We start from the raw sequence: 18,957 nt of genomic DNA, 5'->3' as shown, positions 1-18,957 counted from the left end.
TACATTTTGTCCTGCAAGTACTAATGCAGCATTTATCTCATCAACCGTCCGTCGTAGAAGTATGCTTCCAGTTATAAAAAAATGCTCAAAAGGCGCTCAAAAAAATTACCTTGTGTCAGTTTTGAGAGTGAAAATACAGCGTGTCAAAAAATATAAAATCTAAATTTTTATACTGTCTTTTTGTCCTCTAACTTCCAATCGAGAAGTTGTTGCCCTGTTTCTCCCGATGCCACCAAAAAAAAATCCAAATTGCCAAGTACAATATTCACTAAGATATTTGAATTCATAAATCGAAGAAAAGTTGTGAAAGAACAGCAAAAACTAAAGTCGCAAGTGCAACTAAATGTACTTGCGATTAAATTTTCACTGCAAAAATTGTGAGTGAAAGCATAGGTTTACGTGACCGAAATTTCAGAACAATCCGTCTTATATCTCTCTAGAAATTCGCAAAAAGTCTCTAAACTCCAAAGGGTCTTATGACTTATGGCTATATAGTGTAAACCGTGTGAGGAATTTCTGACTAAAATGTGTTTTATAAGACTTACGCGCTAACTGTTGATTTGAAATCCTTGCCAATATAACCAGTTGTCTAAGGCAGGTATTACACTATAAAAGTTTGATAAAAGTCCTTTTATAAAACTTGAAAAATACAGCCAATAAGGTCAACGATTACATTTTCCAGAATGTAATCAATAACCTCATTGGTTAGATTTTTCAAGTTTTATAAAAGGGATTTTATCAAACTTATATCGGCACAATCTCCGTTATTTTCTTATGGCATAAATAGGAGTTTAAAACAATCCTAAGAAAGAAATAATTTCAGCATCGATGAGATAATACCAAAATTAATGAAAGGGATAATTCCAGCATTAACGAAAGATAATTCCAGCATTAACGAAAGATAATTCCAGCATTAACGAAAGATAATTCCATAACTAATAAAGGAAGAAATTCTAGAATTAACGAAAGAGATAATTTCAGCATTGATGAAAGTGATAATTCCAAAATTAATGGAAGTAATAATTCCAAAATTAATGAAAGTAATATGTATTCCAGAATTAATGAATGAAATTTTTCAGCATTATAATGAAAAGTTCTCTATCCTTTTCTTTTAATCTTTAAAACGAAATGTTTAGAAATTGAACTGTGCATTTCAATGGGGAAATTGCTAGGCACGAACTGTGTTATTCACCGAGTCACGTGATTTCCTTGCATGCGACGGCAGCGACATCGAATGCAAGGAAATCACGTGACTCGGTGAATAACACAGTTCGTGCCTAGCAATTTCCCCATTGAAATGCACAGTTCAATTGTTGGATGCTCCCTCCAGCAATACATATAAGCTCGATATGATCCTATATTATTTATAACTTCTAGTTTCGTAACTTCTACCACCGCGCTGGACCATTTGATTGCTCCTCAGGAGTCGATATTGTCCAGACACTGTTCTGGAACTAGGCGAACCAGTTATCTGTACGATGGAATAGAATCATATAGCCAAATACCACAAATATTTCTGTACTTATGTATTATCCGGAACCTGAGCCAAAATTACCACTACTATTCACAAAAAGTAGGCACAATCCCCACTATTGTTGTAGAGCCAAGTTGGCGGCAGCTATGACTTCTTAGATCTGTTAATACACTGCGATTTTGGTAATCCTATGCCATCTCATAATCCGCGCCAGGACTAATGGCAGCCTTGGCAACCCCACCGATTTTCATTAGAAATCGGGTTCTTACAACTCTTGGTTGCCTATAATATTTATTCGATATAAAACCGATATAACTAAAGAAATGCTAAAATTGAAACTTTGAAAGGCGGATTAAAAACACGAGAAAAAAGAGACACCATATTTGGCGATTATCTGCTGGTGTTCTTGCCAATGTCCTGATTAATTTTCAAACATTTATAAGTTAATTGAGTCGAATCCCATTTTAACGAATACCGTTATAGCGAAAATCTCGTTTTAACAAACACTTTTCTAATCCCCAGATAAGTTTACATAGGAACAATGAAAAAACCTTAAATTTCTTTATAACGAAGGATTTCTCTGGTCTCTTGGAGTTCGTTATAACGAGATTCGACTGTACTTCCTCGCCAAACCAGATTCCAGACAATATATAAGAACAAAAATATTTCCTCTTCAAAACCAAATTCGCTCAGAAAAACTCACAAATCGGGACTGTGCTATTTTGAAACGGGACGTTTGTGGCCATTCGGTGTCAAAATTTGCTGATTTTTCGCGTGTCTTTCCAGGGAAGAAAATGAGTCTCTTGGAAGCAGATTCGCGCGAGAGCGAAGCGCTGCTGTCAGCGATGCTGTCCGTCAAGAAATCCGTCTTGGACAAAGAACAGGATCTTCACCGCACACTCCTACAGGTCCAAGAGAAAATCGAAAGGAAATGCGACTGGTATATACACCTTTCTTATGACGAATACACGAGGTGTCCACTCTTATCGTTGTCCAATGGCTATTTCCCGAATCACTTGAGTTTTAAGGAGATAACTTTCAATTAGGAAAAATGTTTCACAAATGATGTCGCCCATCATCTTAACTACCGTTCAAATTAAAAAAACGTGGAATTTTTTTTGTTGGCCTCAGGACAGACAGGGCAACAACTTTATAATTGGAGGTTAGAGGACGGGGGACCATATTAAAATTTAAATTCCCCAACTTTTTCATTAATATATTTTTTTAATTTGAACGGCAGTTAAGATGATGGGCGTCTTCTCTCTCTCTGTAAAACCCAACGGTTCAGGAAATAGCTATTGGACAACGGTAAGAGGGGAACACCCTGTATATGTTTGTTTTAGATTGATTTCTTTGCTGCGTGTTTCAACCGATTTCACCACTAACCACTTTACGATCAAGGACGTAATATTGCGTCCAAACGCCAGTGTAATAAATTCAAATACGTCCTCTCTGTTTTCTTTCCTCTCTCCTCATCATCCCGGATCTTTGTTGCAACCCTGTAATTTATTTTCTTCTTGGTTTTTTGTGTACCATGATGGTGATTTCTTTTCCCACGCATGATGTATCTTTTTTATAAGAGTGAAAGAGAACTACAGTCGAATCCCGTTATAACGGACTTCAAGAGACCGGAGAAATCACTTCGTTATAAAGGAATTCTAGGTTTTTGCATTGCTCCTATATAAACTTGAAAGGGGGATTATGAAAGTGTTCGTTAAAACGAGATTTTCCGCTATAACGGTATTCGTTAAAATGGGATTCGACTGTAGTAGGGTGAAGGTGAAAAGAGAAATGTACTTTCTATCTACATTCTTATCAACTTACCTGTTATACTGTTTTACTCTTTCATTTTTTTTCTTCCTTTTCTATTCTACATTCTTTTTTTTTCCTTTTTCTAACGTGCTGTCGGGTTAGGACAAGGTTACCATATTTATCGCCGATTCGTCAAATAGAGGTCATCCGAATTTCTTGCCAATCGCTTATTAGCGAAGGGATTGAGATGACAAAAGCCACGGGTTAACGTGGTTTTGGATCGGATCTAATACGGGCTGTTCAAATTTTTTGAGCAGCTGATCTTTCTGCAACCCTTAACGTACTAGAGACATACTTTCCATTATAGGAAGTTTTCAAATGACGTCGAGAGCCACTCAAAATGTCTTAAATTTCCACCAAGGGAATCGAATACATATAAATAACAAAAAAATTATCAACTTTTTACGCAGACCCCCTGCGTGCTAAAAATTTTAATTACTGCAGTGAAATGTAAATGCGGTTCCTGCGAAATCATTTGCAAGAAAATTGCACGTTTTTAAGTGCAATATTAGTGGAGGTATTTGACTTTGGAGTTTTCAGCATTTATCGCCAATGATTGGGGGTGTGGTTCAAAAATTGAGAAACGTCAATTAAATTCAAAGTTGTAAAAATCCTGTAATTGTCAAAATGATTGTCCCAAAACGTAATTGTTATTTATTGTTAATTTAAAAAAAATTCACGAGGTGGTAGAGTTTCATTATATATTTGTATGCAATCCCTGAAAATGACAATTTTTGAGCCAACGAAAACTTGTCAACACAGTGATAAGTTGCCGAAACATCGTGATTTTATATATTTGATAGGGGTCATTCAAGTATTACGTCAGCATCGAGGGGGAGGGGGGGGGGTTCGGATTTGCTGACTTTTGATGACGAGGGGGACGGGACGGGGGGTTTGAAGGTTGCTTACGCCACTTCAACCACCCCTTTTTAAAGATATGAAATATTCTAAGCTGCTGACGAAATTTTGCTGACGGGGGGGGGGGTGGTGTCAGTGTTTTGCTGACAAGGGGGGGGGGTCAAAAATATGGATGAAAATCTGCTTACGTAATACTTGAAAATACGAATTTTCTATGGGAATGACTTTTTTCAGACCGAACGGGATCTACATATCAGCAATTGCAAGTTTTAGCATACGGGGTTTTTAGCACTGTATAAATAATTGATTTCTTTATTTTTCTCATGCATACGACCACTCAAACAAATTTCGTGATTTGAAGTAACTGCATGTCATTTGAAAACATTTTGCAATTGAAAGTTTGTTTCTAAAGTCAACGGTTGCAGAGACTAAGATGTAGACGGCTGTGCAAATAATTTGGGACACCCATAAGAAAGCCTATAGCCCGGTGAAGTGCAGTGGCAAGAAAATAATAAGATAAAATGTAGTGTCTCATATAAAAAAAAAGTGTCCAAGATACACGAAGGAATTCTATTTGCTTCACTGGAAAAAATCTGCAACTATTAGCCCATGGCTTTTGGTACTTCAGTGTGATGCGCGGTGTGCTTGTGCCTGTATAGCATTGTGACGAGTTAACAATACTCATTATTCAGTGACTTTGACGAATAGAGACTTCTCATTGGTGACGTTGGCACTTCAATATCGTTATTTGGTGACCTTGACAATTTAATACCAAATTTAAATGCTGTACCTAATTATATTACCGTTATTTGGTGACTTTGGCGATTGAACACTCGTTGTTCGGCCGAATAGCTCTTTTTCACTCAAAATGAAACATTTCGTCTAGATTTGTCACAATGACGATCGACAATAGAAACCCCATGGTTGTTTCTGCTGCCCGCTGTAGTGACTTTTTCTTCGTTTTAAAACGAGGAACGGCTCACATTTCACGCTTCAAAGTCAGAACGGTATAGGAAAACCAACCTCAGCCGACCGCCACTGCACGATCTATCGGATATCTATAGGGCTTTCGCGATGATGGGAAGCCCGATAAGGAGGGGGTGGGGGTGATGATTTTCGGAAATGAAATCGAGTCCTTGACTTTGCTAGGAAAAATCCAAAAATATATTCGTAAAAATTTCGTGATTTTTCCATGATGGTAGACACTCCACAGAGGCTTTAAACGTTTCAGATAAGCAGGTGTCGAGGCTGTGAAGTGAAGCTAATTATTAAATTATCATAATCAAGACAATTCTCAAGTAAAATGTTTCTTGTTTTCTGTATTCTTTTTTTTTTTTTCTTTGTTGAAGAGCGTCCCGTTTTTTTTTTTGTCTTTGTCACGCAGGGGTCTACACGAAATGGAATCGAGGGTCTCGAAGCTCGTGGCCTCCATGAAGGAACTCACTCAGATCGAGGGCCTGCCGGAGATATTCGTGGAGAAGCGCGAGGAAGCGCTCATCAAGAAGCTCCTTCTGAACGAGGTTTTAAAAACGGCGGCCGAATTCCTCGAGGAAGATCTAGAGCTCAAGCAACAGGAGAAAGAGCTTCGCGTCGAGATGCAAACGCTTCGGAATCTGGAAGAAGCTCTCGCTGCACGATCACTCAAGCAAAAGCAGGCACGTAAATAATGGGCAAATATATATATAGTAATATAGTTTAAAAATTATAGTACAGTATAAACCTGCTGAGCCAACACCCCCTCCCCCCCCCATAATCTTATTCGGGGTGGTGGCTGAGTCGACTACCTCTGTAAGAAGTCCACCCGTCTTCAGCTAAAGGCCCGTTTACACGAGGCAAGCGCTTTAGTTGGTAACTTAATTTTTAGTTGCCAAGAACGATACAATGTATGCAGACGATAAGGGCCGTTTACACGGCTTTAGTTGGCAAGCGCGCAAGTGCAGAAGTGATTTAGTTGGTAAGTGAGATAAGAACGGTTCTATTTTTTCCGGTTAAGTAGACCTATGCGCATGCGCCAGTGGGCGTGACCTGTCGCTCTGGAGGGGTCTTTTTGCTCTCTCACGGAGGGGTTTATTTTGATCTCAAGCGTGAACCTGTTCATACTCCGTCGTCTCCTGAAGTTTCGCTAGAATTCCGCCGAAATATTGGATGGTGAGGTGGCCAGAGGACACAATCTTCAAGTTTATTGAAAAATATCTTCGCCATGAATGTTTGTTGAACTATAGAAATGGAAATTACCTTATTCAAACAAGCTAAAATTATTCGATGTTGGGAAAAGCTATGGAATATTTTGTCGACGTGATGTCAGGAGTTATATATTTTTGAATCTTCAATTTTTTTTATCTGGTGGGGAGAATTTATATATTAAAAACTGGAGAGGGGGGTTTCGAATATTTCTCTCGTCCAGAACGAATTTGCTACCATCTGTTGTAAAAATACACGATCAAATATTTAACATAAAGATATCATCTCTATAGATCAAATTAAAAAATAATAATGATTTCGAAAATTTGGAAATAATTTTTGTTTAATGAATTTTGATTATTTAATTTTTAACCCTTAGAATTTCCTACGAATGCCAAGAATCTTCTCCCGTATTTTCGGCTTACATAATTCATAATTATCTCCTCTTTAACATCGATTAAAATATCATATAATCGGTATTTACAACTTAGAGGAGAAATAGAGAAGTCTCATATTTCTTCTCGATGACTTACTTAAGTTTATAATATGTTGTGTATTCTTTTTTTCGCTGTGGCGACATCTCTCGCCCCCTTGCGTGGGTGGCAGAGGCGAAAAAAGGGGACAAGCGAACTGTTTCCCTTGCGTGACCTACTTCTTGCTCTCGCGCAAGTGAGAAAAGAGTTTCTCCTTTTTTATTATTTGGGATTAATATTGTTAACCTATGTAAATAGTTTTTTTAAAATTAAATGAACTTAAATATTATCAACCGTTTCTTCAATTGGAGTCAGAATATACATCGTCCTCAATGTGTATCATATAACTATACCCCCCCCCCCCCTTGAGTAAGTGAAAATGAATAAATTTATATTCTTTAAAAAAAATATCATATAATGTGGCTCTGATCACAGTATTCGTAAGTTCTACCTGATCATCTTCATCCATCGTTACGAAAGCTATGAGCTTTAAAAAAAGCACCTCTCTGAATGCCAGATAAATAAAAAATTATTACTATTATTCTCCCGCGCGTTGTGCGTCTGTCTCTCTCCGTGGATTTGAGTAGACTGAAGCGCGCATGCGCTAACTGCGCTCACCTCCGTAAAAATTATCCAATGAGCGCCTACTTACCACTTATCGTGTGGACAGTTTCAAGAAGAATCGGTAAGTTGAAATTAAGTTACCAACTAAAGCGCTTGCCTCGTGTAAACGGGCCTTAAAGGTCACACTCTGTCCAGCTTGGCCCAATACGTTCCAAGGTTGTTCATGGGTGAATAAGGCGGTCACTCCTCCATTGGGAGTGATGGCCAAACGATGGAGGCTGAAAGGGTTGGTCAAAGAGAACAATCAGAGTCTTCCAGTCTCCATCACAAGTCAAAGGAGCTGTCTTCCTTTCCTATCAGTCTGACCACATACTGGTCGAAGAACGCCAACAGTCACAACATATGTTGGCGTATTAAATTGTTTTGGAAGCAAATATTCACCTAGGAACATTGAGCCAGGCTGGGCCAGTGTGTTACCAACCTGTGCCCCAAGGGCGTCGGAAGTGTTTCGAACCCGTGAGTGCTCGTCTTGAACTTCATGTAGGAAACTTTGGTTTCTGAATCAATTCTAAGAATGCTAGGACCCAGTGTCACTAATCACCTTGGGTGCTCGTGCACCCACAGCATCCCTGGCTCCGACGACACTGATGCTTCATTGCAGCAGGTGAAGGCGAAAACTGAAACTAGCAGCTTAAGTTGAACCGTTTTTCTAGGAAAGGGCTAATGGATCACAAACTTTGAAAGTTAGCCCTGAAACTTGTTGCCACCGTAGGCGGTCAACGTATACAGGTTTTGGTTCTTCTAGGGGTTCTAGTTTGAGTAAGTGATCAAGTAGTCAATGATGAAGTGATTAAGTTAATGCTTTCAAGTAGTCAAGTCGAATACAGGTGCTTATCGCTTCCAGTGGACGACCGGCTTTACAGTGTTCATAAACATGTTTGTTCAATTCAGTGATAGCTCTCATTTGGAAACAGTGCCAATTTTTATGCACTGGAATAGTTATTATAACGATATTATTCTTTCGGGTTCGATTCAAAACAGCGGAGTTCAAACGTTTAGGTACTTTGGGCCTTATTTGAACGATGGGAAATCTATTTTGAGCCGCACTAACGGAAGTAGAAATCATTATGAGTCGAACTGAAATATAAAGAGCACCGATGAGAGAGCAGAGCTGTCTTAACGCGGGGGCCGTGGCCATGGCCCCCACATCCTGAAGCAGGGCTCCTAGGCTGGAATCTTTTACGGGCCCCTCGTCCAGACTTTCACGGGGGCCCCCCTTTATGATGAATTTATAGCGTGAAAAAACAAAAAAATGATTAAAATCCTCTCGGACCCCAGGACTGGAGCCTTGTCGGCCCACCCCTTGTGGGGGCCATGGCCGGGGTCTCAGATCCATAGGGGGTCCCCATGATAATGAGGTCTTTTGGTCTTATTTTCAAGAGTAAGTATGTAAACTGGTGGGCTGGTATTTTTAGAAACGTAGGGGGTCCCTAGAAAGTCTTTTTTTCAGGGACCCACGATGATATTAAGACGGCCCTGCTCATTCAAGCACCTTTTTGAAGCCGAACTTGTCAATCTGAGCCAACGAGATCATTCTTTCCACTTTTACAAACAAATCATTTAAAAAAAACGCAATTTTCTCTAATAATTTCATTGTAATGTTGCAATTGTAATAAATGTTGCAATTGGATTATAATGTTACCAAATTATACAAGGATCCAGTGGGATCAAGATTGCTTATTTAGCCCGCAAGTGGCCCGCGGGCCTCCGATTGTATACCCTCCGGTTTCAAGGAAGAGAAATATCAACGAATGTGTGAATTATATAAAACATGACTCACATAACGCCGCTGAAAATGCATAAAAATAACGATTTAGCAAACCCAATTTTTTTTTTCATTGCGATATATGCTAAGCTAAGTACAGGGTGGTTCATAAAATAACTTTGCCGATATACGAGCCCCTAGTGGCCGCGGTGCAGTCGTTTCAGGGATATGCGCTCCAGAATGACACGAGAAACAAAAACCTAGCTCTCTAGATACGGTCACAGCAAACAAAATTTCGAAAAATTCAAGTGGCAACACTCACTTTTATGCATTGCAAAATGATCGGCGCAGTGAAGAAGCACGAATGGTTTTAAAACGGTACCGGTACGGCAGAGCTAGACGCAGACAAAGAAACATGTAGAAACAATCAATGCAGATCACATAATTGCCGCAGGAAGTCCTCCACTGAGGGGTTAGCGCACTAAACCTCTTGGTGAGATCTTTCTTTGTCTGCGTTGTGCACCGGCGATTATGGTGCTTGCAGGTTCCGTTTCACTGCAACAGCCACTTAGCAGTGCATAAATAATGTTGCTATTTGAATTTTGCGAAATTTTGCTGCTGTAATTATAACTGCAAGAACTAGGTTTTTTTTTGTTTCTCTTCTCGTTCTTGAGCGCATACTTAAAAAAAAACCACCCACAGTCAAACTCGGTTGTCACGATACCTCGGCTATAACGTCAGTAATTGGCTGTATGGACTGGTTCTCATAGAGATTAATGCCAATGAACCTTTGCTCATAACGGCGGTAAAAAGGCAACGGCCTCGAATATAACGACAAATTTTCGTCGTTTTTCGCTGCTGTTTTAACGGTTTTTTCCCCCCAAGAAATTCATAGAATCGGAGCTCATCACATTGAGGAAATTTCTGCCTCTTGAAAAGGAAAAAGAAATGTGCATGTGTGAGCGCTTGACACTCCAACATGATCAATTAAACCACGCGTACCAGAAATTTTCCGTGTTTTCTCGTAATTTTTGCCTTCCCGAGTTTTTTGTCATAAGAAATGCACTGGTTTTTTTTTCGACGAGGTTTGCTTTTTAACCATAATTTTTACTGGAATCGGAGATGAAGTTGAATTGCATAATATTCATCAACTGCGTAATGATTAGTATGCTTATAAATATTCCTCTCACATATTTGCAATTTTCAATTTCAATTGTTTCTCTCGTGATATACATTTTACAGACATGCTGTAAGCACTGTATTTCGTACAAGGTTATTTGTAAGTGCAGATTTCGCCGATTTTTGGCAAGAATTGGCAATTGCCCGTATTCATGTGGTCCCGCTTCTCCGTATTTTTCTCGATCAAATTATGGTCACCATTATCACAACGAAAAAAAAAAAACCCCTTCTTACACTGCATTTGGTTGTATCTGATTTAATTTTTTGACAAAAAACGAGAGGTGGACTCGAAAACGTCAACCTTGACTGTAACGACACCTCGGTTATAACGACGGAATTTCGTGGAGTCTCCGATGTCGTTGTAACCGAGTTTGATTGTATATCTCTTGAATTTCATTCTCATTCGTTGATTTTTGCGACCGCTAGGGGCTCGTATATCGGAAGTTGTTCCATGACCACCCTGTATGCTTATTCCAAGCACTAGTTGGTGGAAGTAGTACTTGTATGACGGTGCATTACGTTTGGACGCGGGAGATTTGAACCCGTGCCGTTTTGACATCAACTGATTGGACGCCGCCGTTTTGACGCAGCAATTCTCAATATCACGAGAGCTTTAGCAATTTGGGAAAATGATCGAGTACTACAACTTCATGCTATAAGGGTGTGATAATGCTGTAACTTAATGTGTGTGTGTGATCATGATATAACTTAATGTGATTGTGATATAACTTGATGTGATTATGATATTATACTTGATGTGGTTATTTAGTATATTAGTGTGATATATAATGCTGTAACTTAATGTGTGTGTGTGATAATATGCTGTAACGTAATATGATGAACGCGGTAGTCCAGGTCGATAAGATATTCGCCTAAGGTACCAAGGGCTGTTTAGAGGCGTCACGAGTTCGACACCCGGTTCGGCCCATGTCAGAAACTTGTGCAATAGAAACGACGACATGGCCGCAGAAAAGGATTGCTACCGCATCGAGTCCCACATCGAGAGGTGAGCGCATCAACCTCTCGATGAGTATAAAAAAACAAGCCTGCCGTTCGGAATCGGCAATAAATCGTAGGTCCCGGTCTAAAAGAAAAAATTAGCCCTCGTGTGCGGGAAACGACGGTGGTGCGACAAAAATGATCATAACTTAATGCGATTATGATGACACTTAATGTGATATGTAATAATTTTTTATATTTTACGTGTTTTTTACGCATTTTACGATTTAAATATTTCATTGGTGTGTGTTTTTACGGGGTTTTTTTTAAAAAAAGAATGTGTTATTGAATGTGATAATAAAAGAGCAAAGACGTTATAAAGAATAACTAATGATCCGGCTGATTTGACGCGGTCACGAGCAGGGCCGTCTTAAGAGCATCATGGGGGCCCCCCGGGCCAAGAGGTTTTTCTGAGGCCCTACCTTAGAAATTATAGAAACTTTCAACCGGATCTCGTTTTTGTGAGGCTTCCCGGGTGGGCCCATGCGTTAAGACGACACTGGTCACGAGACAGCGTCCTGTTGTTCTTGTACGGGGACCAAACTAATTTCAGATTTTCTTCTAACGCAGAAAGTGGAAAGAAGATTAGCAGCTCTGGAACTGAAAGAGGACAACTCTACAATTTCCTGGGATGTTCCCGAATACCTAGTCCAGAGTGACGGGAACGTGATGGCGCCAAAGAACGTGAGCGGATTTCCATCTTAACCCCAAAATCGACGATGATCCGCATGTCTCCTCATATTGGTTAGCACACTGTCCGTATCGACCGTACAGTGTATGTGTTCATTATTTATTTATTCTTTCTATTTGTTATGCTTCATAAGTTGGAAGTGCGATTTACCGAAAGTCTGGAGTCACCGAGTTCGTCGGTCGCATCACAAGGAGAGAAACAGTCACTCAATCTAAACGAATCCTCGGCAGAGCAAACTCAAAAGTGAGCAAAGCATGGTTTTTTTTCTCTGAACAAACATTAAAATACATTATTTGTGCCTGTGCCAATTTGTTTTTCTCACTTTTCTTACCTAGAAAGAAAGAAAAGGAATCGAAATTTTCGTCTTGTAAGAAATATACATGTTACGGTAAAGGTGATAAATCCAGTTATGATTCATAATCGCCGAGCATTTTTTGGTAAGTTTGATAAATTTCCCCTAAATTTATCACTCTTACCATCGATTATGCATAGCACTCAAGCGTCGGTGGTGAATTTAATAAGTGCTGAAAAAATTATGATTTTTACCGGTGATTATGCACAATACCCAAGCTCCACGCATGCTCCCCCCCCCCCCCCACAACGGGTAGGTTGACAAGGCTCCAGCCCTGGGGCCCGGGATAATTTTCACAATGTTTTTGTTTTTTCACGCTATAAATTCATCATAAAGGGGCCCGTGAAAGTCTGGTCGGGGGGGCCCCCGCAAAAGATCCCAACCTAGGGGCCCTGCTATAGGATGTGGGGACCATGGCTCCACGTCGTTGGTAACCATGATAAATCGTACTATATGATGTACTGTGTAATGATAATTTATACATGTCATTATATTGGGGTACGATCGTAAAATTTGTTATCATCATTGACGTACGCAAAGGGGGGGGGTTTGGGGATCTAACCCCCCTTCAAGACGAAATTATAGTGTTATTTTGCAGGACAATTTTAAACCCCCCCCCCTTCCCCTTGAAAAAACTCTGCGTACGCCTATGGTTATCATTATATTGGGGTACGATCGTAAAATTTGTCATCATTATATTGGGGTACGATCGTAAAATTTGTTATCATTATATCGGTGTCCGACTATATCAATCACAAATACCAGACTCATTTGGAATTTTGTTCATATTTATCAAATTCACCAATTACACTAGGGTATTGTGCATAGTCACACATAAAGGCGATAAATTTCAAGTATTTATCACATTTACCAACGACACTTGATCATTATGCCTATTCGCCGGCATAAAAGTGATAAATTTATCAAACTTACCGAAAAGATTGGTAAGTATGCATAATCTTACTTAGCCCCTAAATGTTTTGTAACTGTGTATAAAAATCTTAAATAAAGGGAATTTGAAATAACCGATTTAGCACACTTACCGTGAAGTATACACTATACAGGCGAATTGTTTGCACAGCAGATATCTCTACAACCTTTTGCAAAATTAACTTTTATATAGACCCCGTGTGCTAAAACGGGGATGTGCAAAACGAAAATATGCAGGGTGTCCTATAGGTGCTTAATGCGGCCTTTATCTCATCAACCGTCCGTCGTAGAGGTATAGTTTCAATTTAAAGATTGCTCAAAAGGCGTTCAAAAATTGCCCTGTACCAGTTTTGAGAGTGAGAATACAGCGTGTTACAAAATGAAAAGAAAAATCTAAATTTTTAAACGCTCCCTCTGTCCTTTAACTTCCAATATGAAAATTGTCCACGAGATTGAAAATATTAAAAATAGACATGATTCTCCCACTTTTGGTGACTTTCTGCGAAGAAGAGTGAAAACGCTTCAGATGTTGTAATACGTTAACTTTCATGTTTGTGCTAAAAAAATTGTTATCTGTAAGTCTTTGTACGATTGTGCTGTAAAGTGTGTTTGTTAACTCATATGCGTGTCGTTTTGTGTTTTACTTCCCCACCCCCGCTTGTAGGTGTTCAGAACTGAATCATATCCAAACATACAGACTCGGTTCTCTTGGCCTTATCCCTCGAGATTGGGAAAATACGAAGTCAAAGCATTGCACAAACATGAGTCAGCGTGAAGCTCATGCCACCAGATATGTACGTATAATAATATGTTTCGATTTTATGTCGCTTGCAAGTAAAAAGGATAAAAACAACTTTTCCAATTGTTTATTTCTGATGCAGATGAGCGAATTTTTACACTTTAGTCGTCCAATAAGTAACTTGGACGACTAGAGTCAATAAGTTGGACATAGAGTTCCCAGTAAGGACGAGATTACACTGTAAAAGTTTGATAAGTGATCTTTTACCAAACTTGAAGAGAAACAATGTCTGTTGGTTACATATTCGCTCGAATGTGACCGGTACTCTTATCGGTTGAATTTTTTAAGTTTTATCAAAGAGCTTTTACAAAACTTTTATAAAACTTGGAAAATCCAGCCAATAAACCTCATAGGTTACATTTGAGCAAATGCAACCGATGATCTTACTGGTTGAATTTTCGAATTTTATAAAAGAACTTTTGTAATCCCGGTCTAAGAGGTTCTTATGATTTCGGTATCCACTATCTTTACCGTGTGCGGAAAATTCACCGATAATATTTCACCGCCACGCGATTCACAGAAAAACAATTCATCGTCAAAGTGACATACATAGTGAGTGATTGGATGAGCAAGTGAGTGAGCCAGTGATCACACGAGTGATTGATCAAGTAACTCAAGGAGTTAGTGAGTGAGCAGATGAGCAAATGAGCGGCACTCCTAATGTCACTCCCTCACACACAAATACACACACTGCGTCACTTACTCGCTCAATCTCTCATTTACTCACTCAACAGATCACTCACTGGTTCTCTTATACGGTTACTGACTCGCTCACTTACCCAGTCATTCATACGGTCACTCATGCGAATATTCACAAACCCACTCACTGAGTCACTCGTACGGTCACTAACTCACTATGTATTTCGCTAGCTAATTCGCCTACTCATTCGGTCACTCACTCGCTCACCATGCATTTACTTGCTCAATCACTCGATCACTCACTCACTAATCACGAACTATTGTCGGGGAATTTTCCCAGCTGTGAATTGCGTGACGATGGGGGATGTATCGGTGAATTGTTGGCAGGGACTTTTCCGTAAACCACTATCTACGGAAAGAAGGATGAAAAAAGTGGTATGTTTTGTGGTGCGTCTGGAATTTTAAATACACCGGTTTGCAAAATTAACTACAAATTTAACTTATAGATGGCGTCGCAGTTGATTTTATTTTCCTACTTCTTTCTATGGGGCCATTTGAATGTCATTGTTTACAGCAAGAGTCTTCAAATGTTGGATCATCTTGAAGAGCTCATCTATGAGGCATCCATTATAGTGGAGGCATTTGCAGAAAAATTTGCTTCAAACTTCACCATTCTTGTCATATCACTGCTGAGCAAGACGAACAATTCGAATCCATCGTTTTGTGATTTCACCCATGTTTGCGCGCACACACCACACCAGAACATGGTTCCCACTCTGTGCCCAGATGGGATTTATGCGGTAGACGGAACCATGTTTGAGAAATCTTTCAGCATCCTAGCCAAGAGGGCCACCCAGTTACGGATACATGCAGGTCCACGGCGCTCATCCTAACTCCATAAGAAGCAACCAGCGCCGGGGCCATTCGAAAGCAGACTGAAGTTAGCAGAAGACAAAATCATACAAAGCACGAAAGGAATCGGATGAAGACGGTGGCGCCATCTATTAACCAAGATTGCAACTAATTTCACAAACCGGTTTAATTGAAATTCTTGTCCTGCCCATTAAAAGAACTACTTGTTTCATCTTTTTTATCACAGTTTCCAGGTTGTGTCGTTTCAAAATGGGGGGGGGGGAGGGAAGGGAATCCTTTCTGAAACATCCTCGCGGGTACATTACTCAGGCCTTTTTGAATTTCGATAAATCGCGTCCTTCAAACGACCACTTCTGCTTCAGTTCCCCGGAACACTTCCTCAAACTGACGCTACGCATATCCTTTTCCATTTCCAAACACAACCCGCTGTCCTTGTACTCGATGTCGCTCGTCAGTTGATCGTAACGCCACTGCTGTTTCTGTTTCTGCTCGCGATAGCAGTCGGCGACCCAAACTCCGGACTTCCCGTCGTACTCCAGACACGCGTCGGCCCTGCGGATTTCGTCGCGGGCCGTCAGCTGCCATAGCTGAGTGTACACGTTCCCGTTACAGGCTTGCAGATAGATCGGTCTACCGAGAAGATCCACCCGATCTTCGCCCCGGATGCACAAACCTCGTTTACCCGAGTCGATCTTCCTGATCACTCCGGAGACGATCGCCTGGTCCGGCAGGAAGACGTCCGGATAAACGTTGTCCAGGTACCACTTGAAATTCTCGCAGTTCAAGCTCTTTCTCAGCTCGATCCTGCTCGTGACGTCACCGCAGTCCGTCGCGTTTATCTCCGCCATCCCGATTCTGTCGTAGTAATACTGCGCGTACTCGTCCATCCACACCTTTGCCACTCGCAGGACGTTCTTACGCAGTGGAACCACTCTGTCGTCCCACGAATCGGGAGCTTTCCTCCGGAAAACGTGTCCCACTCGGGAACAAGGAATGAGTTCCAATTTTCCGCCGCACATCCAAACCTTGAAAGACAGCTCTAAATTTTCGCCACCCCAGATGTCGAATTCGCGGTCGTACGTTCCTAATTTCTCGAAGAATTCCTTATCGATAGCGAAAAGACCGCCAGCCATGACAGGGGTCTCCATGGGCAAGAACCGATCGATCTTCGATCCGTTCAGTCCGAGCACCCACCGGAAATTGAGAGTCCAATCGAAGACCCCGGCAGACTGCCAGCTCTGTTGGTAGGCGAACGTTTTGAAATCGATGACATCTATGATGGGGCAAACGACTGTAGTTCTGTTCTGGTGGATGCGGTATAGTAACGGTTCCAGCCAACCTGCGGAACATTCGCAGTGCGAATCCAGGAATGTCAGCACCGGACCACGGGCAACGTCGATCCCGAGAAGACGCGCCCTTATGAGACCTTCTCGTTTCTTCGCCCTGATGATCTTCACCTTGGGAAAGTCCTTCATATAATCGTCGAGAGGTTCCTTCAAGTGAGGGAGATTTGAGAAATCGTCAACGAGTATTATTTCGGTGATGAGGCGTTCCGGCGACCTGTCAAGAACGCTGTGCACCGTCCTCAGGAGCACGCTCCAAGCTTCGTTGTAGAAGCAGATGATGACGCTGGTCGGTGGCAGTTCAGCCGTCGGGTACACCATCTGCCGGCAGCGTTTGTTCCTATAGTCTCGCAGAGTTCTGTGGACGGAAATCATGTCGCTGACGAACTGGTTGTACTCATAATTTCTGAATCCTTCTGCTACTAGTTTCTCCTGCTCTTTGGTGAGCAGAACTCTTACAGGATCTCCCAATTCTCCGGGGCCTTTTCGCCCCTGCGCTGACGGAGTTGCAACTTGACTCTTATTGAGCTTATTCGCACGAATAGGTGCTTTCGTTGCGTTCGTCGTCACCAAACGACTGACGGTGCTTCGCACTCCTTGGAAAATGATTTTCCCCAAGGATGGACTGGGGCCGAAAAGCTCTTCATAGTCATGTCCCATCATTAGAGCTATTAAAAGCCACGCTCCAGAGATGAAGAGGAACCCTTTGCTTATGAAATATTTTCCTCGAAGCATATCCCTGATCCCAAACCAGAATACAGGCTTCTAGTTATGCTTGTTGGTTGTTTGCGAGTGCTGACCGCGGCACCAGCTCTATACAAATTTTGATCTTTAGCTGCTCACTGTATTCAAACGGACAGTTTAAAGTAGCTTCTATCACCCGTATATTACGCCACTGATATCTCGTGATTCGATTTCCGACTGCTCCATCACATGATGTTCTTTCGTGGGGGCGAGTCACCTGAAATAGAATACCCAAAAAAGGTGAGCCCTTATGAAGACTGAACGAAAGGAAAGAAATAAATGATATCTTTTTTTGCTAAATAAAATTCATCACGTCATGGATAAACGTGGAAACATTCAGAGATAGGGTGCGCAATTTCCAACCCGCGGGCCAAATGCGGCCTGCCAGAGGGTTCCATCCGGCCCGCGAAAGGTTTTTGGTAAAGTAAGTTGTTGAAAAGTATGGTCGTGTCTACTATGGAAAAGCCAGTGGTGGATGGTTTACCATATTTCCTTAATAAAAATACGGGAAATAAGGATCATGCTAGACATCGACAATTATCGAAAGAAAAAAAATGTCAGAGGCTGGAGACGGAAAAAGGCCAATTACAGCCAAAGAAATTGTCAAAGGTAAGTAAAGTTGCCAAATACTGCTAAAATTGCTCAAAAACGTCAATGACGGGAAATAGAGGGTAATACTGTAAGTCTCAATGAAAAAATTTAAAATTCATCGAAATTATTGTAAAATTAATATAATTGATGACAAAAATTAATTGTGATAATTGGAATCATAAACATCATAATATAATTTCTAAGTCACGGAAATAATCTGAAGCCTTGATTTCAGCAGAAGAATAAAAATTCAAGTTTCGGCTTCGTTAACGCTTCAAGCGGTTTTTGAAATTTTAAATTTTCCTGATTTGCATTATAACTGCCACAGTGGAAGTCACTAAACCTTCTAGAAATTGCCACATATTTCCAAGAAGAATAACGTAATTTTCTGATTACGTGAGCTGACAAATGCTTTGCACCCCCCCCCCCCCCCCGCAACACAAAATAGTAATAATAAAAAAAACAAGCAAGAGGGAAAAAAACTATAGTTTTTTCTGTTATTAATGCTATAAGCATAATCGCATGCTACCTCGAAAGGGAAAGGGGGAAAACACATCCCTTCTCTTCCCCTCCTCAACCCCGTTATACAACTTTGAACAAAAGCTGACTCCGCCCACTGGCAGTCGATCGACGGAACAGAGGAGAAGCATCGAGCTTATATTACTGGGGAGAGTATGACGTCAGCGGTCT

The 18,957-nt window shown here is 40.8% G+C and overlaps 1 protein-coding gene and 1 pseudogene across 4 annotated transcripts in view; one reads left to right on the top strand and one right to left on the bottom strand.

Annotated features, from left to right (window-relative positions):
• LOC149068785 (putative polypeptide N-acetylgalactosaminyltransferase 9 pseudogene) overlaps window positions 1-18,957 on the bottom strand; it is an 89,681-nt pseudogene that overhangs the window by 53,592 nt on the left and 17,132 nt on the right. The window contains exon 2 of one of the 3 annotated variants that reach the window (XR_016195116.1): window positions 14,765-17,893. The product of XR_016195116.1 is annotated as a putative polypeptide N-acetylgalactosaminyltransferase 9 pseudogene, transcript variant X1 (transcript). Of the gene's footprint in view, window positions 1-14,072; window positions 17,894-18,957 lie in introns of those variants that run through there. The other 2 variants (XR_016195118.1, XR_016195117.1) reach the window with 2 other exon arrangements.
• LOC149068788 (uncharacterized) lies at window positions 2,243-5,811 on the top strand. The gene is made up of 2 exons (XM_089251220.1): window positions 2,243-2,414; window positions 5,529-5,811. Exons 1-2 carry the CDS (start codon window positions 2,269-2,271, stop codon window positions 5,809-5,811), a joined length of 429 nt encoding a protein of 142 aa, XP_089107346.1. The 5' UTR covers window positions 2,243-2,268.

Source organism: Pholcus phalangioides, unplaced genomic scaffold, assembly GCF_987345545.1.
Source record: "Pholcus phalangioides strain wild (caught in Gottingen) unplaced genomic scaffold, Ppha-v1.0 ptg000024l_1, whole genome shotgun sequence".
Classification (NCBI taxonomy): Eukaryota; Metazoa; Arthropoda; class Arachnida; order Araneae; family Pholcidae; genus Pholcus; species Pholcus phalangioides.
The sequence above is the reverse complement of the archived record's forward strand: the minus strand, read 5'-3'. Positions and strand labels throughout refer to the sequence as shown.